Source organism: Corvus moneduloides, chromosome 2 (assembly GCF_009650955.1).
Source record: "Corvus moneduloides isolate bCorMon1 chromosome 2, bCorMon1.pri, whole genome shotgun sequence".
NCBI lineage: Eukaryota > Metazoa > Chordata > Aves > Passeriformes > Corvidae > Corvus > Corvus moneduloides.
Window position 1 is genome coordinate 9678481 of NC_045477.1, and position 24116 is coordinate 9702596.

Here is a 24116-nt window from a genome sequence, read left to right on the forward strand (position 1 = left end):
CCTGACGTTTAATCTGGAATGTTCTTTTCTTACATTCAGGTTTCGTTTTTTCGGCATCTACAAGAAAGGGGCCAGGACAGGGGATGGTCTATATTTGTATCTTTTTAATGCCCAGTTAGATTTATGCCTGTAGATCTGTTTTATTTCTCACTTCTTGTATGTGAACCCAGGCTAGAACTGACAGCTTAAAGATCATCTTGCTGTTTCATTTAACATTGTTTCCTGGCATTGCCAGCAAAGTTAAGTTTTCTACCACACAAGTGTTCAGCTGGTCTGGACATCCTTGAGAATAAAGGGTTTTTTTAATGAGGTTTTGTTCAGTTCACATATCTTTTTTGAACCATTAACTTTTTGCAATACTGAATCTCTATATCTGCAAAGCCAGAGTAATATTTAGAACTGCTTTTTTCAAACACAAATGTGAGACATGAAGAGCATGGGATTTTCTCTTTATCCTTCTGTCTGGTCGTTTTGTACTCCTGTGAGAAATTTGTGGTGTATTTTTGGGTATTCACGCTTCCTGATGGTGCCAATGGCTTCAGACTCTTCCAGTTCCAGGGGGATGATATTTATATCTTTAATACATACAAGTCAAAACATGCAACTGCCTTCTCAACTCCCTCAGAGCTTTCACAGGTTTATAGACAAAAAGTTCATCTGCCTTAGGCAAAGGAACCTGCCAAACACTCTCCTGTTAAACTTTCCCAGTTCTTTTATGGACATGCTGTTGTCATCTAGTGCTGCTCTTCTAGATGGGTCATTCCTGGAATATTCCAGAAATTGTTTAAAACTGCTTTTTTCCTTGGGAGTGTGCAAACCTCACTGTACTGCAGCCTGGTGTAGAACTATGAATGTATCAATAGTCCAGCAACCTACAGCTTTGAACCTGTTACAGGTATGAAAGTGTATCAATACCTTTCCTGAAATTTGCAGGGTTTGCCAAAATGACACAGCCTGTACTGAGATCCCCTTTTGTTCCAGAAAGTCTGAGCATAAGTATGCAGCAATTAATCTGACTCTGGTGAGCCAGGACTTGGATCATCCATGTCCTGCAAATTAAGTCAGGGATAGCAGCAGTTTTTATAAACAAAAACTACAAAGAGGACATTCTGGGGCTTTTTTGACTTGTTTTACTTCATGTGTGCTGGTGAAAGAAAATGTTGCCTTTCTAATGCAGCACTGGAAATTATTGCATGGAACACTTGCTCCTACTGACACCTGCGAGCAGCCTCACAGAGATCCTGTGCAACTCAGACACAGAGCTGCTGGATTAATCCTTGTTTTCCTTTCCTTTCCCTTTAGAGAGGCCATCTTTTGTGAAGAGACCAAGCAATTTGGCGGTAACTGTGGATGACAGTGCGGAGTTCAAGTGTGAGGCAAGAGGTGACCCAGTCCCTACAGTGAGATGGAGAAAAGATGATGGGGAGCTACCAAAAGCAAGGTGCAGTACTTGGAGTTACCCTTTTTATGACATCTAGTTTGGTATATGATGGGGCCATTCAGTGATTGACAGCTAGCATTTCTTTGTCTTGAATACAAAAGGCCTGGCTTGATCCAGTAAGACATTTCTAATTACCATTGTGCTCTAGTTGAAGCTACAATTTATTTTGAAACTTAAGAACATCCTGGTCTCAAGTTTTTTGTTGTAACAACACATGGCAAATATAACATAAAATAACCAAGTTCAGTCAGTAATGTCAGATACAGATTAATTCTTCACCTGAAGAGTCTCTTGTGATTACTAAAAGTTTTGGAGAATGTGTAATAGTAAAAGACATTTCAACATCAAGAGGTATGTATTGGAATTGCAACGGATATAAAATGTAGTCTGGTAATGTAAAGAGCTGCCTTGGTTATACATGTATTTGTTACTAGGTTTGCAATTAACTTATTTTTTTGTCATTGCTGTAATTAAGGCCAAAAAGTAAAACATCTTATTAAAAATAAATACATCCTGTGATAGATAGATATAGAGATAGATTAAATAGTTATTTACTTACCTTGAAATGCTAATTATCTGTTTAAAAACTTTCAGGGGAATGGATTGAAAGAAGAAACCCTTTAACAGTTGGATTCAGCCAACCAATCCAACTTCTTGATAGTTTAGTCTATAGCTTTAATGAAAACTACCGTTTTTAGGAGAAAAATCGACTTACCATAAACAGAAACACAGTGACTGCATTATACAAAAAAGAGAGAAAGGTGATGAAGGGAGAGAAATTGGTAAAAGGCCACTATGTTCTTTAGGAAGAACAAAAAAAATGAATTGTGATTTATCTTGGCTTTCAAGCAATTCTGACCTTCTTGGGAACAGTATTTTCTTGTCAACCATATTAATAAAAATCTTTCATTCAGTTGAGGAGTAATAGCTATTATTATATTTACTTGTTAAAAGAATTCTAACAAGATGTTCTGCATTAGGGCTTTGTGATTGTGTGCATATAATATCAGAATAAGGTTTTCAAATGCTTGGATATATTTTGTTTTTAAAACTTTATTTTACATTATCAGTTAATAAGTATTGATACTTTTTTTCCCTTATGGGAAATACAGAAATAAGAATATTTGAGAGCAAATCCCCCATATTTTTACCCTTTGCAGAAATTGTACAAAGTTCTGTTATTCCTATTCATTGTTAACTGCTATCTATATTTAAAGATACGAAATCCGTGATGATCATACCTTGAAAATCAAGAAAGTTATGGCAGGAGACATGGGATCGTATACTTGTGTTGCAGAAAATATGGTTGGAAAAGCTGAGGCGTCAGCAACTTTAACAGTTCAAGGTAAGAATGTTTCTTTGCAAAGAATAAAGTTGAATAAAGTTGTACAAGAATAAAGTTGAATAAAGTTGTATTAGAATAAAGTTGATTTTTTTTTTTTTTTTTTTTTTTTTTTTTTTTTTTTTTTTTTTTTTTTGCAACAACTGTAGAAATAAAAAATGTGAAAATACAAATTTGGCTTGGGTTGTATTCCAAGGAAATGGAAACACTTCACGTGTAAGATTTTTTTAAGCAGTCTTTACAATACTGGGATGGGGAACTGAGTATGTTTTGAATTTCAGTTCTTCAAGTTCAGAATCATGTCATTTGCAATCTTTGTATCTGAAAAGCTAACAGAAAGAAGAAGGTCAGTGTTATAAGATGCATTGTTTTAATTCAAGGAGTTGCAAGTTCAAGTATCTGCCAAGTTTTTTCAATTAAATATAGTAGAGAAGCAGTGAATGATAAATCTGTTTGTGTGTCTTTTAATACACTAACCCAGACCACTGGAATTCCTGTTGCTTTTTCATTATAGAAGCGTATCGTAGCACTACTGTTTCTTTGTAAGATAAAAATTCAGTAGAGCTCAGTGAACTAATATGTATAAAAATCCTTCGCTGCCTTTGTATACACAATCCAGATGTTCACTATTCAGATAATCCCTCTCTTCCTTTTCTGGCTAGCAGACAGGCAATGATGTCATCCTGGTGCTTTTTTCTAGGCACTGATGGTCCTTCTGTCCTTTTCTCTGTTCAGTGGGAATTAGTGATTATGGAGTTCTGGGGAAGTATAGGCTTAAAAGTATTTTATTTGGTAACAGGCCTCTATTTTGACACATTTACTGTAACAGGAAAGGTCTTGTCCTTACCCTGCTCTCCTTTATTCCACCAGAAACATTTGGTGTCCCTCTGTTAGGAAAGTATTGAATTCTTTTGTTGAGGCTCTCATAAAACCAAGAATTTTGAGATGTTCTGTTTTGTTCGTCACCATGATGTTTATACATCAAAACTGATACCTTATGTTTGTAAAATAACCAGCTCTCATGCTCAGTGTTGTAGAATAAAAGATAAACTTGTGAGCAGTAAGCACAGTTCATTCAAAGGAAGAAGGCTGAATTATTTTTTTAAATGGTGATTTGTTCTGAAGATCGTGTCTTAAATTAACTTAATCCTGTAAAATGTTACTATTAAGAAAATTTGCTTTAATGACTGGTTGTGCAGTTACATTTCTGGAAATAAGCTCTTGGTAGCCCTAATCTTTCATAGTCTATTCAAAATAATAAACAAAAAGATACTTGAAATCCCATTTAGGTTAATGGTGCTAATAGATATAAAATGACATAAGTATGCAGATGTTAGAAATCGAGTGAGATCTTTGATAATAAACTGGTATTTTTAAGGTATTTTTAAGATCATAGCCTAAGTCCTGATTCATCAAGATTTTTTAAGTGCTCGTATTACCCAGTAGATATTTACATTGTGGCAGCTTTGCTCTGAGGATATTGTTATGGGATGATTTGTTTCCCAGTGTGAATGGATTGCCTCCTGAGCCATTTGTCTGCACTAATGTCTTCGTAGGAGGGATTGATGTGAGAAACTGTAATGTATAAGGACAATTTGTAGTTGGTAATGAAATAAATTACGATCAAAATCCATTTATTAGCGTATCTGAGAGACCGAGTTTTATGGGAGGAAAAAATACTCCTCTAGAAAATGCATTTTCCATTCAGATTTTTTCACATTTTTCCTCCTTTTTTTGCCTTCTCCTCTTTTTCCCTCCTCTCCTCTTCCCTTGTTATAACTTTTTTTGTTTTTTTTCCTAAAGGGCCAGCTTTTTGACTATGCTCCATCTAGAAAAGTAGACTGATCTTGTTTCAATACCAAAATAACATTGTCCTGACTGTGCACACACGGGTCTTTGAATTTTTGGTTGGTTGTTTGTTTTTTATAATTTTATGATTTTTTGGGGTTGTGATTTAAGGAATGGAAATGACAAGTCTTTTCTGCATTTCTGGTTATCATCACATGATCTGTTGACTGTAGAGTTTAGTAAATGTGTGCTCTGCTGTGCCAAATTGAGTTATTTTTGTTACATATTTGTAAACAGAGGGCTGCATTAGAAATCACAGCCTCAGACATTTGAGCTGCCACTGTGCAGGCATGTTAGATTAAGCAAAGGGCAAGGAGGGGTCTTGGCATGGGTTTGAATGGGTTAGGGTTATTTGTGGAGCTTTGGTTTGGGTTTTTTCCTCTTCAGTATCTCAGCAACAAGCTGTGGTGTTTCTATGCCAGAGAAGGAATATGAGAGCTGTCAGTGGTGACCCCAGATGTGTGTCCGTGGCAGGAAAGAGACCGTCCCCATCTGTCAAGTGTCTGCACTGTAGGGCTGTGGCAGAGAGTGAAACGTGGCACCCCAGCAGACAGGGCTGTGAGCAGTGCTCTTCAGATCCTCAGGGCTGGCAGCACTGCTAAGAAAAGGATTAATCTTCTTCCCTACTCATCATTTCCACTCACACTGTGACTGACCCGTGTGTGCTTTCTCCTGTGGGGGGTTATCTGGGGTTCTAAAAGGCGCAGCGTGCAGCACCAGGGCAATTGAGATACGCAGCTGTCAGAGAGGTGTGGATGGGATGTGGTAAACAGCTAGCCTGGGGTCTCACAGGGAGCTGCCCTGGCTCCAGCAGGACCCCTTCCTCCTGCTCAGCTCTGCCTCTGCTCCGTGGAGCAGACCCTGCATGGTCCATGCATGGTTCTCTGTCTCGGGAATGCTCTTGGGAATGCTGCACAGCCACGGCGCTGCCTCTGAGCTGGGAGCTGGTCCAGGCCATGTCCCTGGACTAGGAACTGTCAGCTCAGATAGCTCAATTCTCCCTCTTTCTCTATAATAAACTGTTAACTGTAGAAAATACAGGAGAGGGGTGGGAATATCAGTTCCTTTTTATTGTTCTTCCTGCTCATGGCACTGGTGTCACAGATGCTGGTTGCTGGAATTACTGTTTTCTTCTATACAGGCTCCTAACTTTGGGGATCATAAGTGTTTCCTATATGCAGATGTTGTATTTTTATTGTGACTTCAGCCATATCCATAAGCCAGATTTGGAGTTCTGTATTGACATAGTGAAGTTTGAACCCTTCATTTAGTGTTCTAGTCCTGCAGCTAGGAAGCATTTCCATCCCTAAAACTGTCAAGTTATCTTATTGTCTCCTCGGAAAATTAAATAGTTAAGGAAATGTAATCCTGATGTTGTTTCCATATACCTAAAATTGGAGAGTTGAGCCCTCTGTTTTCGTTTTGCAGCAATGTGTACTGCATCTGTAAGGCATCCAGAGACATTGCTAAATACATGTGGAAACGTTTCGTTCAGGAGATGATTAATTATTAAATAAATACCTCAGTCAATACATAATGCCAGGAAGCAGCCCGGAGTACAATACATTATATTTTGCCAACACATTATATTTTACCAAGTAGCTGATGTGCTTCAGAAAAGGAAAAAAATGCCAGAAAAATGGCATTACTGGAACCAGTGGACTTCTCTCTTGCTCTAGCACTAAGCAAACTGGGTATATTTATTGTATTTATATTGTATTGTATTTGATGCATATGCTTTTCATGTTTTGTGTAGGTTTCTATTATGTGACTTGCTTAGTTTTATGCCTCAAAGCAGGACTGTAAGAAGTATAATATTATATATTTCATTATTACATATATAATTGAAAACAATGTTCCTAAGACACACAAAATTACCAAAAATGCAGACTTCAGAACTTCAGTACTAAAAGAGAATTAGTTTTACCATTAATGCAAATAGAATTAGGGCTTCTTCAAGAATCTGCAAATTTCACATTTAACCATGAAAATGCTTTCAAGCAAATCTAAGAACCAAAGGTTTTACATATTTTCACCTACTTCCATTTGCTTTGCTCCCATTTGCAGTACTTAATTGGGCTTTTCTGACATCTAATTTTATAATAAGTTTATAATTTCTGGTGAAACAAGCTGTTCTTTCTGAAACAAGTGTAAGTCATGGCTCCAGTGGCAGCCCTACTGTGCAGCTGGCCAGGAGCCATTATTGCAGTGACAGTGTAGGTAAGACTCAGCAGGAGTTGGGAGAAACAGCTTGAGTGGGTCAGTTGACTTCAGGACTTCACAAGAGTGACACCAAAACCGTGGCTGTAGGTGACTGTGGTCAGTCAGCAGCAGACTGGTAGTGAGCAGTAATCTTTGAGGTCTTCTTAGCTCTCCTTCCTCGAGTAGAGGCTCTGGAGGAGCGTGCAATACTTGGTACAGGGCCCTGCCTAATACACAGCTATAGCTGCAGCAGCAGCGACTGAACTGTAAAATGTAAATTTTGCCATTCAAAGGCACTAAACACATTTGGTGTTATCAGTTTGGCAGGAAAAAAGAAGAATTCCTATGGAAATTATACCGGCCAGTTCATATTTTACAGTGGCAGTCTCTGATACCAAGCCTTTTTAGATTATGATGTCTTTAATTTTAGGGTCAACAGAGCTTGTCTGCAAGGTAGATAGTGAGTGGAACTTTTGATAAGTGACTCCCAGCTGTGATTTTACTGTACGAGTCAAATCACAAGGAATTTTAATCTGAAAAGGTGGCACATGCTTCAGGTCTGGAATTTCCTCCTCCTTCCACCTCCTCTTTGTGCAAAGTAGCTTCAAGGCACACAGTAAAAGACATCTATTTGATAAGGCTATTGGGAAGGGCTGAGAATACCACCTGGAATGAAAAGGAATAAGGTTTGCTCTTTCATCTGTCTGATAGCATATAAATGTTTCCACTGTGTCAGGCTGCTGCTACACATTATAAGTCGGCTGTAAATGTAATTACATTAAACATTAAAACAACAAGGACAAAATTCAGAATTTTATGGGATTACAGAAATGCTGTTGAGGTGTACAGCAATTATTATGTATTGTAGTGAACCCCTCACAGTATCAGGGGTGAATTTAACCAGTGGAATTTTAAAACTAGGATTTGGATTTAAATCTGAACTCGTCTACGTGTTCTCTTTTTAAATCAGTGTTTCTTCCTTTGAAAGAACTGATTTGATGCCATATTCTGTCTTCAGTCCTGTGAAAAAGGAAGGAAGAATAATGATTGTCCAATGAACTTCAGGATTTTTTTAATTAGTAAACTTTTAGTAGGATGAATGGAGGAGACCATCTCCTGTGATTGCTATAGCTTAAAGAGCCCATTTCCCCCTTAATGACTGCTGTAAACCCTGATAGCATGTCAGATTTCCATCAAGGATCTGAGGAGTTTGACTGGCACCAATTTCTGGTGAAAGAATAGAAATCTTAAAAGTTAATTAGGAGGAAATGAGAGAACTGTCTGAAGAAGAGATTAGAACCCTGAAGGTTCTTGTATTACTGGTGCAAGCGATGAACACTAAGATTCCTGAAGCATTTCTAAAATAGGGATAAAAGGAGGAATCTGTAAATATTTTAATAAATAACTGCATCTATGTTTTTTATGTTTTAAATGGATGTTGGCTTTTTTTATTTGGTTTGGTTTGGTTTTTTTACGTAGAGTCATGCAACAGTGATAACAATATCATACAGGAATATAACACATAAAAACTTTTGAGATTCATTCCTGCAGTTTGGTACTTTGAAACAAGGACTTGAGACAGATGTTTCTGAAAAAGTAGAACAGAAGGACTCCAAATAATTTGGAGAAATGTTACTACAGAAATAAGTTGAAGCTAGAGGCTATTTCCTGCTGGAAGGGGTTTATTTACTGTATAGTTCTCAAAATTTGTGCATTTTAATCACTCAGTGAAGAGAATTGAAGCAAGTAGGTTTGTGTAGCATACTTCAGCACTCAATTAAAAAAAAAGTAGCAACAAAAATCTGAAGGTTTTTTTCTAGTGTCTGAAATTTCCTAAATCCCATGGCTATGGAAAAAGCAATTGTTTTTGTATCAGGTTTCACTGCTGCAGACTTTACTTTCTGACTGCTGTTCACAGTCACATTTCAATAATTCTGTCTTTGGAATAGACAAAGTAGAATTTTACTACAAGTTGTTGAGTTTAAAGATTTTTGATTTTATGAATAAAATTAAATAGAATGCAAGGAATAATAACTTAAATTGGTTGTTCAGTAAACAGTACTTCTGCCATACGTTCTTTCTGAAGTAAACATCGGCTTTATTAAATTGTGCTGAACATCCATAAAAAGGTAATACACACTTTATTTTTGCCTTGGTCATAGCCTGTGAGTAATACAGTGATTGCAGTACATTCCCTTACTTTTGTTAGTTTACATGCATCAGTGAAGTCAGTCATCTCTAAACTGGTTTTAAGAAAAAAAATTAAAAATGCTGAATGACAGTGCATTCAAACATTATTTTAATAAGCTGTTTTGAGTGCCATTTGTTAGTATAAGTTGTGTTTTGTTTGAACACTAAAATGCTTTGTTGCTAGGTGCTGAATAACACTGAAGAACTGGTAGTAAAGAATTTTGCTGTCTTTATATGTGGACTTGATTGCCGCGTATGCTCAGTATCAGAATCTTCCAGTGTAAGAAAAGAAATTCCTTGGTCAGGCTAAATTTTTAAATATAAATTATTATTTTCTGCAGCAGGTATTTTCATGCTCTTCTTGTCCCTATGACCACACACTAATTCCCAAAGTTTGGGATGACTGTTTTTTAAAATCCTTTTAAGTATGAAATAGGGTGACAGGACAGAGAAACAGAAAAACAAAACTGTCTGGATGGACCAGATTGCTTGTTTTGTTCTCATAAATGCTCTGTGCTCTCTAAACACAGCACTAAAGGGGATCTTGTTCTCTTTTCATCGTTCTCTGGCCTGTGAGAGCCCACTTAGGAATTGCACCTCCTCAAATTAGACAGCTGCTCTCTTTTGACACAGTTAAGGTCACACATTGGGTCTCAGTACAGAGAAGGAAGTCACCTGAGAGTTCTGGTTTTGTCCAGCTGTCCACCACCAGCAAGGTCTGATGGCCCTTTCTGTACCTCTTCTTCCAGAGTTCTTCACTGCTAAGAACTTGCCAGATATTTTCTTTGAAGCATATAACCTAACTAAAGTCTAAAGTGCAGAATATCTTTGCTAGTGTCTCTAGACCATCATAGCTGCAGCAACACTTTTGTTTCAGACTACCAGCAACTTTGGATAGCATTGTCATCTTTTGACAGAGAGCTGTATGAAAATCAGGCTAACTGTCCCTGGATTTTTTAGTTTTACTTTGTTTTTGCTGATCATCCTTATTTCCTAAAGCATCTTCCCATTTCCCATTTCTGCCTCTATGACAGTAAAACTTCCTGGTATGTGGTGGGTAGTCTGGCTTGCATAGAATTCTTGTATGTGGTAATTTTTGCTACCTATAATTAAAATTTGTTAATATGTCACGGTTACCTTCCTGTTAACATTATTGAAAAGTAAGTTGGGCTGTTAGTGTAGGCTTGGGTTGTTTCTATGTGGGGGGTATGGCATCCCCATGAGAAGAAATCCAGATTTATTTTGAAATAATATGTTTCAGTTGACGGTATTCCTCACTGAGTATTGCATGCCCAAAACAACATTTTTTAATGATCACAAGTTAGTGCACTGCAGAGATTTATTGTCCTTCCATTTTTAGAGTGTGTTGGTATCCGTTGATCATGGGCCTTGGCCACTTTTCACAAATAGCTTTAACTTGTTATAAGAAGGTTGCTATGGATTTCAAGTTCTCCTTTCCAAGAAGTGCTCTGTGCTATCATAAACAGCTGGGGAAAAAATCCTACTCAGTTTCCTTTTCAGCTCTACTATCTTTAACTATAAGTCAAAAAAATGCAGTAGGAAGCTCCTAAGAATTCTTCAAATAGTATCTATCTATCATAATCTTTTTGTACTTCTACACAGTTTATTTAAAATTCATCTTTTTTCACTCTTTTAAAAGGCTTTAGTATAAATATTTGTAGTCACGACTACTTAGATTGCACCAGTGCCTAAAATTACCTCAGTTCATTTAGAACTCGGGGGAAGACAACTGAAAAGAGAAGCCTGGGAAACAGGACTTCACAGTTTACCACATTACTCTAGTTTTTAAATAGATAGAATCAGACTCCTCATAAGAGTGCTCTCTAAGTTATACTTGGTTTACAGTGTGCTTTAGGAGGATCCAGAGCAAGGAAGGGGGAAGGCAGACTAAGAGAAGAACTTCTGGAAAATCTTAAATCCCCCTCTCTCCCTCTCTTTCTTCTACCCTCTGTGTTTCAGATTTCCATTTGTCACGTCAAGGCAATGACTACAGGATCTATACACGTTTTAAATTGTGTACTACATGTATTAACCTGAGAAGTGCTGCCTGTAGGCTGCATTGCAAAGCCTATTTCCACTTTTTTGGTTTTTATCATAGAAATCTTCACTGAATCTTGCAGGAGGACAGATTATGATCCGTCTTATTTTTTTGCTAGTATCAATTGCAAAGCAAAAAGTCTCATATGAGTACATTTCACACGCTGTTATCTTCATACAAATTTTTCTCTGAAGGTTCCTCTCACACATGTGTGGACAAACAGGCACACTTGTGTAGCCCTTTTCATTGTGATTTTTTAAAGGGAAAATTTATTACCCTGCTGTGAATCAGATTTTAAGATAATACAGTTACATGATTGATACACAGCTGAAATAGAGCCAGATTTTACTGTCCAGCCCCTTGAATCAGAGTTGAAGAAGGAAACACCTCTCAGCTTAAGTTAAGTCTCAGAATGGCCAGAAATCCATAAGGAGTCAATGCCATTTGATTGCTCTTAAAATGAGAATAGCACCCAAGAAGGAGGTTTGATTAATGCACAGATCTTGTGGTGTTTATTAGCAGAGGGTGGGGTTTAAACCACCAAAGAGAGAAGAGGAGCTTTGAGACAATTTAATGTCAATAGGGAAAACTAAAAGCTCTTGAAAACAATTGCTTTTTGCTTCTGCTGCAAAGCTGGGAGCAGGCACAGGAGAGAGAATCACTGATTTTGGATCCATGGTGCTTGAAGCTCATCTCTCAAATTGTTTCTGGAGTTGATGATGTTGAGCCGCCAGGCTGCATGTGTTAAGTTGTCCATGTTTAGGGGTGTTTCAAAGCCTTAGCCTGGTCTGTCTCTCTCTGTGGTATGTGCAGCAGCTCCAGAAGCACTTATATTTCCAAGGCTCTGTCTGTCCTGTCAGCACCAAGGAGCGACACTTGCCTTTTTTCCTGGTCAGACCACTTTCCCCTGGAGCACACCAGCTCTCCTGAGTGCACACAGGCGCCGGCTCTTTTCCTTTGGGTTTCAAGTCCAGAGGCGCAGACTAAATCCAGGCATGTGCCATGTGCTGAGAAGGAGACTGTGTATTCTGTCCACATGGTCAGAGGCAGTGTCAGGATGATGATGTGACTAGCGAGTTTCCAGACTGCAGCTGCCTTGAGGCTTCTGGAGGAAGTGCACAGTGACAAGTGCAGCTGGCAGCCCCCCAGTACCCTGAGAGTGGCACTTTCAGTGCAGGGCATAAACTCGACCCAGTCTGTCTCTGTGTTACTGCCCAGCACAAGTGTTGTGGTTTAACCCAGCTGACAACAAAGTACCACACAGCTCCTCAATGCCCCTCCACCAAGTGGGATGGGGAGGGGAATCAGAAAAAAACATATCAAGCAAACAAACAAAACCCAGAAATTCGTGAGTTAAGAACACTTTAATAATTGAAACAAAGTAAAATATGCTAATAATACTAATGATAACAAAACCAATAATAGCAATGAAGAGAGAGAAAAAAATAAAATCCAAGAGAATCAAGTGATGCACAGTACAATTGCTCACCATCTGCTGACTGATGACCAACTTCCCCCTGAACAGCAGTCAGCAGCTCCCACCCAGTTGTCACCAGTTTAAATACTGGGCATCATGTTCTATATCATACAGCATCCCTTTGGCCAGTTCAGGTCAGCTGTCCTGTCCATGCTCCCTCCCAGCTTCTTGTGCCCCTCCTCACAGGCAGAGCATGAGACACTGAGAAGCCCTTGACTTGGGATAAGCACTGCTCAGCAACAACCAAAGCATCGCTGTGTTATCAGCATTACTCTCATACTGAATCCAAAACTCCGCACTGCACCAGCCACTAAGAAGAAAATTAACTCAATCCCAGCCAGAACCAGGACAACCTGACTGGTCTTCAGTGTTCAGACAGAAGAGGAAATGTGGATCAATTGTAAACAAAAATAAATAAATACAAATTTAAAAAAACCCTACAAAACTCCTGGGAAGTATGTTGAGGAAAGCAGCACCTAATTGATACTGGTATTTTCCCTGTGTTAACTTTTCTGTCTAAACCTGAAACATTTTTATAGGTTTCTAGATTTAATTCTAAAGGTGACCTTAATATCGGAATTATTTTTCCAACTGATAAGTCACCTGTTTCTCTCTTAATTTCATTCTTCACATTACAATTACAGAAGACAATTAATCTCTTTTTGTTCCGATCAGATTTTTATCTTCTTGGGTTTGGTAAATTTGAAGTTGCTGTAGTCACTTATTCCTTTAAACTTAAGAAGTGCTTGTTTGACAAATCAGCAATCTAAAGTAGAATTTTTCCACTCATCATAAATAGAATAAACCACGATCACTCCCTTGCTGGGGGTTTGGAGTTACATGTCATCACTTTTGATTTGAGACATCAAAAATCTCATGTAAACATTTTGCCTCAGCTCTGTGGCTGTGGCGTGCTTGGCGCCAGACTGTGAGACAGACCTTTCCTCAGAAGTTTGTGCTGCACTGTGTCAGACTTGATGCTCTGGGACCATGCACTGTGAAAGCATTCATGGTGAGTAAGGATGGCCCAGGCTGTCTTACATGAACGTGAACTTTAGCAGAAAATCTGGGAAAATATGAACTGTGTGTATATGTATGTGCACCTCAAGAAGTGACAGCTGAAAATAGAGAGTCCAGTTAGGATGAAAAGTGATACACCCCGATTCTTGTGTACTGTACCTGGTGTTACTTTCCTGTATTTTTCACAGGCTGAAGCCAGGAGGCAGCTGAATGGCAGCATTTATATCTTTTTTCAGGACAAGAGATTCAGGCCTTTGTTTATTTCTCTGTAGAAAGTGATACTTCCCATAAATGACTGCAGAGAGATGTGCATATCAAGGATATTGAGAGTTTCAGATTGCTTTGATAAGAACAAATAGCCTACAAATCACCAGATAGGAAATGGAACATGGCACATTGTCTTAAACTATCTCCCTTAATAATAGTTTTTGCAAAACACCAACATAAATATCTGTTAGTCATGTTGCAGGGAGGCACTCAACGGTCCTCATTCAGATACTTGAACATAAAAAGTATTTCATTAGATTTCAGAGTTTAGCAGGATTAGCAATTAAACTTATTTTTGAATATAAGATGTTGGCAGCTTTTTTGCTGAGTTTTTGTTCGGGATTGTTCAGAATTTTTTGTTTGTTGGTTTTTTAAGGGGTGAAAAGTCAGTTTGACCAGTTTGCTGAACATACTCAGACTCTCACATTTCCTCTACATGTGACTCTAGTACCCAAATTTTCTGTACCCACACATTTCAGACAGAGGTCATAAACTGTGGGTTTCTCAGATGTTTATTTCATATGACGATGACAGACAGCTGAGTTTCAGCTCCCTGACGGATAACACAGCAATCTCGGTGCTATCTCTGTTTCTAGCTCTGCAGTTTCTCCCCTCTCACTGTCTAGTCTGTACCCAGCCAATCCCATTGGAAATTCCAGCTCCTCATTCCCCTGTGTACTCCAGCACATCTGCTCATGCTCCTCTTCCATCTCCTACCACTTTGTTTCTACAGCACATTCAATCTCTGCTATATTTCACTTGAACTGGGATTAATGTATCACAAAATTACTTGAAAGGAATCTGAATTTCATTGTGACTACCAGTTCCTAGATTAGTCACAATGGCCAAGGATTGATACATAAGCTAATGATTTGGTATGATTGTTGTAGGTCATTACTGGCCTGAAAATGGAAAATGTTTAGTTTCTCTGGTGCACAGTTATACTTCCTTGCTTCTTTTATAATAACCTCTATGAATGTCCAGCAGTCCTTGAAGACATGAAGATTTTTTTTTAATAATCAGAAGTGAAACACATGGATCTTAAATCAAAAGTATTCAGCTTGTGTCAGTTAAATAACAGGGTATCTCCTGAGCACCTGGAAGGTATTTGTAAATAGTAATAGTGAGAACAGTAATTAATGAGTATTTAACATGCTGAACAAAATACTCTTTAGTGGTTAAGTACCACCTTGGATCTTAAGATCTCAAAAGCATCTTATTAGTATACAGAAATGAAAATTCCTGTAATTTTACTCCTTTTGAGACAGATAATTGCTGCCACAGCTATCAAGTATGGGGTACTTGAGGTTTCTAGCTTGCCTAATGTCAGACTAAGAAATGGACGCAACACTGTAATGTTTTGTTCTAAATATAAGGAAACCAGTGAGTTCTTGAGAAACACTAGACCAACATTTGCATTCACCTCTGTCAGGAGAGCTACAAAACATGTCTTTTTGAGATGTAGGCATTGCACACAGCATGTTGAGGTCTCATATGAGAGACACCCAGGGTGAGACAGACCCAGGCTCATCCCAGCCATGCATGGAGGGAGCACAAGAGACAATGGATTTAAGTTGAAACAAGGCAGATTGAGGCTGCACATGAGAAGGCATTTCTTCACTGGCTGGACAGCCAAGCAGCAGAGTGGGTTGCCAGAGTCTGTGCATTGTTATTCCTTGAAATTTTTCAGGCCCTGACTGGATCAATCCCTGACTCACCCTGTATCTGACCCTCTTGAGCAGGAGGTTGGAATGGAGACCTCTGAGGTTGCTTCCAACCTGATTATCATAGGAACCTGCAAAGCTACATCTGTCAAATTTAATAGTTGCTCCATTAACATCTGGCAACTGTACTAGGCTATAGTTTAAGTCCTAAAACTGCAAATCCCTACTCCTGTGAGCGGATTTAATGATACCAATAGTCCCAGTGAGGTTGATGGGATTGCTGGAAAGAATAAGGCATTAAAAGATCACGTCACTGGTCTGGAAACCACTTTTCTTTTGGTTTTTGTTCAGTGACTGGACACGTCTTCCCTGAAAAGCCTTGCATGTCAAGGAAATTATATGAAAGGCCAAAAATACTATTCCTTTGGTAGTTGTGGTTTCACATGCTGACTTCCTGTCTTTACAAACAGGTTATTCCACCTAATTGCCATGTGAAAAGCCATGATTAACACAGGGAAAATTAATTTACTTTGTAATTGAAAGTGGTGTCAAATAAAATATGCTATAATAGAGGAAAAGCTATTCGTTTCTCAGTTTTAGTAACCTTAGATATCAATAGCCTGCAAATCAAACTAAGAATGTGGTCTTTGTTGTAGATGTTGCTATTATTGTTGTTCTTTTAAACCACATGATATCCCTCTGACAGAATTGTTTAAATTTTTCTATGAAACTTCACCCTTTCCACAGATTTGCAACCAATGTGATTCCCTGTTTCTACAGGGATTTACTTTCATGTATCAGTATCCCCTCTGTTTTCACAGGTGGGCAAAAAAACATTTGCTTGACAGGGTTATTTTTGGCCTATAGTAAGAAATGTCTAATAAAAAGAAAAGGGGAAATTCAGCACTTCAAAGTTAATTTAATTTGTAGAAATATAATTGAGCACCCAAGAAAGGTTTCTCTCTGTTAGGCCTTTTCCAGTGAGTTTTCAGAAGAGGACTTGAGCAGCTCTGCATTGCTACTGAGGAGGCTGAACTTTTCTTGGCACTACTTAACTAATGGAAACCAGATAATTCAGAGTTGTTTCCTCTGTGGAAGAATTGCATTCCATTAAGTCTCTTATCAGGCTGTTTCATGTACAATGAGTTGTGTTTTATGGAGAATCATTTCTAATTCCAGAGTACGTCAGATTGCAATTGCAAGTTTAGCAAAGAGTTTTTCAGTTAAAAAGTAATGATTACTGGGAAATAGAGTTACACAAGAACAAGAGCACCTGGGAGCTGAACCTTGGGAAGAGCAGATTTCTCTCAGGAATTCGTGTGTAGTATTTCTTGGCCATTGCTCTTAGGAATTGCAGACTTGCAGATAATCCAAGCAGAGTAATGCATGCTGATTTTCTTTTTGAGAAATACCACTTAAGGCTAGTGCACATCCAGAACAATTCTTTAAAACTCAAATCTTTGGAAAATGGTAATTTCATCTTCCTCTATTTCAGATTATTTCCCTAAAAAAAAAGTCTCTTATGATATAAAACTCAAATCTATTTGATCTGGGTTTGGCATATGCAGTTGCAGCTTCTTGTGTTCAGCATGTTCCAAATTCCAATATTATATCTGATTCTCTTTCTGCTTCATTTTCATAATACAGCTGGAGTCCTCTGTATTTATCAAAGCAGGAGGCCAGGATTCCTCATGCCTGATGAATGTTGGCAAAGTGGATGTTACTGATTTTCTATATGTGTTTATCAGGGGATGGTGATTTGAGGGTGCTTAGCTACTCAATGCGAAAGTGTGCCCTTGCTGAACAAGAGTGGGTTTACTCTCAGCATAAAATGATAAGACCAAAGTGAAGCATGCTTTTAAAAACTATATATTTTTTGACCTTTACTGCAACTATCACCAATTAACCTTATTTTATTTACTTTTTTTTTTTTTTTTTTTGGTTAGTGTATGTTTTCAAAATGCATTGCTTCTTGCTTTTGATTTTCTATCTGTTCTTTCTGTCACTAAGATGAAGTTGGAATACTTTCTAACAGGCCTTTCTTTTATAAGCAAAGTTACCTTACCAGGATCTGAGCCATTGCAAAGTTTATGAAAATTTTGAACTATGATGGTTGAAGAATAATTTAACATTTTATAATTTACCAGTGACGATTTCCATTGAAAAATCTAGTATTTTGCAGTAAATGTTTGGTTTTGAATATTTTAATGACATTCAGATTTTGGGGACAAAAAAAAAGGGTTAAGAATCTTTTCAAACTAGTTTTAATTGTGGTTTACTTTGCATTTACAATTTAATAGTGAGCCTTATGACTGTGACACAGCAATCCTATACTAAAGAGATTCATGTGTGGCCTAAATGCCTTAGCATATTATTAATTTTTTTAATAAACTTTCTTTTTTAATAGATATTAACCTCAGAAAAATATATTCCATTTGTAAATGTTTGGATGCTTAAGAAAGGCTGTAAATGTTACTGTTCTATTTCAGCAATGTTGCAGATTGATACTTACTGGAGATTTTAAGTTAATTTTACCGTAGAAAGATCTTGGTGCAGAGAAATAATGATAATGTGGAAAAAAAGATACTCCAGGTACACATCAGTTCATTAGAAAGGCTTGGAGTAGAACCCAGACTGACTGACGAGTATTTCAGTCCCCCATTTTCCTCTACCACCTACTTTCAGTATTTGATAGAGACTGCTGCTTAAAAATCAAATTGAAAATATGTTGTTCAACATTTTAAACCTATTTTTCATATATCAGAATATATGTTTGCTTTCTAAGGTCCTTACCAAGGATCCATTTTTTTTTTTTTTTTTTTTCAAATTTTGCTTTATTCTTTGCTTTGTTTCATGTCTGTTCAATTTTATTTATTCCATGTTTTCTTTTTGTTTTGTTTTTGTTTTTAGTTGTGTCTGGTAAGTTGAAATTTTATTGGCCATCTTCTAGTCATCGTATCACTGTGACGGGAACTTCTCCTCCCCTTCCCATCCATCCCCCTCCATGTCCTCCAACCAGTCAGCTCCCATCCTTTACTTGTTATTGGCAAGACACATCGAACAGAATAAATTCTGCATGAAGTATGGGTAACTTAATGGCAAAGAGAAAGGTAATGGGTTGCAAACTTTCTGTCTGTTTTTATATGATGTAACGAGTCAAATCCTAATGCCTCCTCTTTTCAGTGACTGCACGGGTTGAGCTTCAGAGTGTGCTAAAAAAATCGCATTTGGTTAAAAGTTTTCTGGGATAAAAGTTGTTCTTTTCTTATAGAGATTAATTTCTTGGCATCTTTTAAAGTCTCATCATTGCATACCACATGTATGTGACCCAAGGTGTGAAATCAGACTGATATTAAAAACAAAAGGCAATGAAAAAGTTTCCAGTACAGTTAACATAGAATGGAATTTAATAATAGTTTCACTTAACCCTGTTTAATTCTTCTAACATTGAAGCTAGTAAGATTTTTATTATTTACCTTAATGGCAATAGATTTAGAATAATACGCATATGGGCAATATGCATATATATTTAGAGTAGTATCCATACAAAATATGTATTTAAAATAAGAGAAAGATGTACCTACTTACATTTCATAAATTCTACCATGGCTGCCTATGAGAGACTAAATTCCCCCTTCTTTTTTGTGTTAAGTAGTCCCTGAATGGTCATCTTGAGGTACTGTAACCACAACCATTCAACTATTTCTCCGGTGGTCAGAACCATTTCAATCTCTTTATAGTTGCACCTGTCCTGAAGTTCAATGAAATCTGAAACCTCATCAATCCTCTGCACTAGCACAGGATTTAGAAACCCTCAGTTCCATATTGTGTGGCATTGTGTCACAGACTAGTGCAGAACCAGCCAAGCCCTAAATTTAACTATATGCTAAATTTATTCTTGTTATTAGAATCTAGCAGCATAACAAAGGTGCTTCACCCTCATCTCCATTTCCCCCTCATGCCTCACAACCCTGTGGCAAACCCCCAGCCAGTTCTCCCTCCCTTCCAAATGAAACGTGCTGTCATGTCAAAGCCTTCCCACATCTTCTTCCAAAGTACTGGTTGAATGTCTCGGAGCTAAATGTTTTGAAGTCTGCTAATTACAGTAGGTCAATCTTGGCTTCACTTGGCAAACATGCATAGTTTCTTATCTAAGGAAATGCTAGGAAAGGAAGCATTTGCATCCAAATGTAGACAGCAGTTTTATGCTTCAAAAATTCCTCTCAAAGCAGGAGTGTCGTAGGAAGAATATATTCTGATATGAACTCGCCAGGAAGCAGAAACAAGGCATGGGGAACAGATAACTGCAAAAATTGGCCCACAGAAACACTGAAAGAGATTTTTTTTTTTAAAGACTTAAGTGTTATTGAATCTATTCTAGATAAAGCTACTACTGCTGGGTGTTTATAAAACACATCTTTGCATTACATATGTTACGTTGTTTTTAAGGGAAAATCTTGTGGAAACATCATTGTTCACAAGGGAAAAAAAAGGAATTAAACAAAAATCGCTTGATTTCTTAAAGTCAGATACAAAACATGCCCTTTATTCTCAATCCAGAGAAGAGGGAGAGCATAATTAGTTTCAGACAGATGATCAGAAGGAATTGGAAATTAATAAATAAATGGGCTTTCATTTAATGCACATTTTTTCAAGAAGCAGGAGTTAACAGCCTATAGAACACGCTAGATTTTTTCCTCTGCTAGCATCACCAAGCTATCTAATATCATCTATGCTGATTTTTTTTTTTCATGTGACTGACACGATTTTTTGACATTCTCTTTACTACTGGATGAAGGGGTTGTTGAAGTCAGTATAAATCAAACAATACTGGCAGTATTTATAATGTTAGGCTGAGCAGATGTTTCAAATTTGCCTTCATTTGCATTTATATTTTGTTTGAACATGCTCTTACCTATGTAAATGAGGAAGACATTTAGCTCTGCTGTTCCTTTAAATTCAGTCCTTCTCAGTGTGTTTGAACTGGAGATTTTAAGTGGTTATAATTTGAATAGTATTTCTTGGGCTTTTGACTTCAAGTTTTTTTGAGACTATGACTACATCAAAAGTCTGTTATATAAGCACTTAAGGGCTTTTTCTCTGCTCAACTTTCCTAAGCCAGAGATGATGAGTTTTGTGTGTGTAAGCCTGAATTCATAGTTACTCAGCAGTGTGTCTTGCAGCCCTTAACAAAGTATGGCCCCTGGGCCAGTTGTCTCTCAAAGATTTCTCCATTCTGGCTTGCAGCCCTATTCCTCCTTTAAGAACCAAATTGTAACAGATTTGTTTGTATTGGTGACTGTTGCTCTGCAAGTTGTCTCATCAAGCTGGTGGGACTTATTTCCGTGTACCCCGGGTCAGCACTAAAAGCACATGTTGCACAGTCAGAGTTTTAACTGGGAGGTCCAGACACAGAAAAGATGATCTGACTGGTGCTGAAGCTGTGGCTGTTAGAGACTGGTGGTGTCTTTGTGCTGCCTCTCCTTATTAAAGAGACTTCACTGTTCTGGTTTATACCATTTAAAGTCAGGAGGAAAATTGTTCTTTCAAATGAGCTGATGGCAGTGTGATTTATTTCTTTTTTGGTGTTTTCCTTTCAGAGCCTCCACAGTTTGTTGTAAAGCCTCGAGACCAGGTAGCTGCACTGGGGAGAACAGTGACTTTCCAGTGTGAAGCAACTGGAAACCCTCAGCCAGCCATCTTCTGGCGGAGAGAAGGGAGTCAGGTAAAAAAGCCCTTCTGTCCTCCTTCCTGGCAGTTTCTTGAAGAGATGATTTCACATGAGAGAAGAGTATTTTAATTATTGTTTTAAAGATGTGGAAAACAAGCTTAGAGCTTGGAGATGCTGGATACTTATTCTTTACTTCTAAGTCACATGCATGCTAAGTGATGTCAGCCTTAGTGGAAAGGTTATCTATGTTTTGCTGTCTCCCATTTTCTCCATGAATGTAAAAATAAATCTGTGAATCAACTGGAAACATTCCATGTTTCACTACTCCGATAATGTCTTTCACCTAACAGGGAGAACTTCTAAGAAATGGAGAGATGACTTATGCTGAAATTGGTTGAACCCCCAAACACTGCCAGATTTTCAGAAAGTTTGGCTTTGGGTTTATGGTGCAGCTGTTAGTTTGCCACGTGTTTTTGAGTTTCTGGCAAACTAAACCATTTGCTCCATTGATCTCCATCACTGCATGGGTAGGACTCTAGTTCTGGGCTGAGGAGAACTACTTTCCCACTCTATCAGTTGACTGACAGACCATACCTGAATAGGTCACTTTTTCTCCCAGGTTCCTTATTTGAATGGGAGGGAAAATTATTTTCATCTTCTTTGTAAAGGATCTTGAAAGCCAGTGGATGAAACACAATACAGCACAGAAAGAGAATTGCAGTTTTCTTTCAAAGTCATCTTTTGAAGGAGGGATGTGACACAAAGTATTCTTTATTGGAAGGAAAGAAGGAATATGGGATTCTGGTTCTCCTGTGAATGAAGGAATGAATGGTGCAAGAGTATATGACAGGGTTCTTTGTGTTACGAAACAATAGGGCAGAGAAATTGAGAACACTTGGAAATGGGCTTCTTTACTCCATTTGCAACATTTCTGTCTGAATACCTAAGTACAACTAGACTGCTAACTAAATTTAGATGGTAATCTTCAGTGGTGTATTTATAGCAGTATATTATGCTTCTATTCCATTTATTTATTTATTTATTTAGCCATATGTTGTCTAGTACATCTTTGTTTGGTTTTGGTTTTTTTTTCTCATTTTTGACTCTGCTGAGTGGTGACCACTTGTGATGATTGAGAGAAATGAAAGAGGAGGTCAATGAATAGGGTTTGCTGATATGGAGAATATTGTGTCCAATTCTTTTGGACAGTTTTTGAAAATGCAAAATTTAGTTAGCCAAGAAAAAGAGATAAATATAACCTCTGTGATCCTGAAGTATTCTCGTTCACAAGTTGTTCAGCCAGAGGTAGGAATTCAACCCTCAACTGATTTTTGGTAAATACTACGTACTTTATACACAAACTATCTAAATAGGCATAGGATTTAATTCTGTGTTATAAGACTTCTCATAAAACACAAGCACTCTGTTCAGAGAGACCTACAGAACATCTCTTTTTTAAAAACTGCTCCATTGGTAGGAAGGCAAATGTTAAAATACAGATAAATAAACCACCATCTGCATTTAAATGAAAGAAAACGAATGCCTTGGAGCAAGTTCTAAAAAGAACATTAAAGCAAATGACTGAGGTTCACCACAGTTGCTTGCACCATTGCGGTATCTGTACATTTCACATCTTCACTAGACTCTGTTATACTTTGTGCAAAGTCCAGTATTGATCCTAGAGAGTGTTATTGCAATCCAAGAAGTCTTACACAATTCTATGTGCATATCTGCACCTATTTTATCATAAAAAAATCCTACAGCAGCTATTCCCATTGTGGTATAGACATGCTTAAGACATGAAGAGCAGAATGTTTTCTGTATAATGTGAAAAGATTCATTTGTTTAGTTATATTGAAGTTATGCTTATTGATGTTTGAACTTATTTAACTTGTTTTTTCCCCTCTTTCTTTCCTGTACATCTTTTAGAATCTGCTTTTCTCATACCAGCCCCCTCAGTCATCCAGCCGATTTTCAGTTTCCCAGACAGGAGACCTCACCATCACCAATGTCCAGAGATCTGATGTTGGGTACTACATCTGCCAGACTTTAAATGTTGCAGGAAGTATCATAACAAAAGCCTACTTGGAAGTTACAGATGGTAATCATAGATTCATTTTATCATTTCCAAGTTTTTTATTTTTATTTGAAGACAGCAGTGCGGTTATGTGACACTACTTTGAAATCTGTTTTGCATAAATGTGGATTTCATGTTTCTTTGAACATAAAAATCCTGTTTTAGCCACCTCTGTCAGGGGTTTAAAATTCTGGATAATGTGTAACACTATATTTCCGTTTTATATTGGTAAGTATATTCAGTTTATGGATTTTGGTCGGATCTGTTAATTTTTATCTGACTCCTTTTTAGCTTCCCCCACTGGATTTAATTTACTTTCAGATTGCTTACTGCCTGGTTCTTTATCCCTTTTATTGTGTGGCCATTTGCATAGCATTTCCATTTACCTGGTTTTTTCCTTGTTTCTTAATATTATGTTTTAGCAAGGAAAAAATATCAACCTGTATGGAGATCAGCAGAAAAACATAGAAATTGTACATCCTTTTTAAGGAGTGGTTGGGAAAAAATATAAGATGAAAAAGCTACAGGGAGCATGTCTACAAGCAGTAATAGGTGCTGATGTGAGGCCAGTTTGCCAATTATCAGAAATACTTCTTATTTTTAACAGCAGAGTATATACACAGGGAAAATACTAATCTTAGCATTTACAGAGAAGGAGGGTAAGAGCAGAGAATTTGAGCAGAGGGAAGCTCTTGTCTGAGAAGAGTTTCCATAAAGTAGCCCTTCGCCCTATAGAAAACAAAACTAGTAAAATTCTAGAAACATGCAGTGAGCCTGTAGGATTAAATTGTTTATTTATCTCCCCCTCCCCCTGGATTGAGATTGGAGGAATAGGACTACATCCCTTCTGCTTCCTCA

The 24116-nt window shown here is 37.6% G+C and overlaps 1 protein-coding gene across 8 annotated transcripts in view; it reads left to right on the plus strand.

The window, feature by feature from the left end:
- The window catches only part of ROBO1 (roundabout guidance receptor 1), a 701856-nt gene that overhangs the window by 618013 nt on the left and 59727 nt on the right, over positions 1–24116 (plus strand). For 7 of the 8 annotated variants that reach the window (XM_032096989.1, XM_032097028.1, XM_032097020.1 and 4 more), the window contains 5 exons: positions 1303–1441; positions 2659–2786; positions 18421–18429; positions 21111–21235; positions 23111–23282. In XM_032096989.1, coding sequence (XP_031952880.1) covers positions 1303–1441; positions 2659–2786; positions 18421–18429; positions 21111–21235; positions 23111–23282 — 573 coding nt within the window. The remainder of the gene's footprint in view (positions 1–1302; positions 1442–2658; positions 2787–18420; positions 18430–21110; positions 21236–23110; positions 23283–24116) is intronic. The other variant, XM_032096980.1, reaches the window with a different exon arrangement.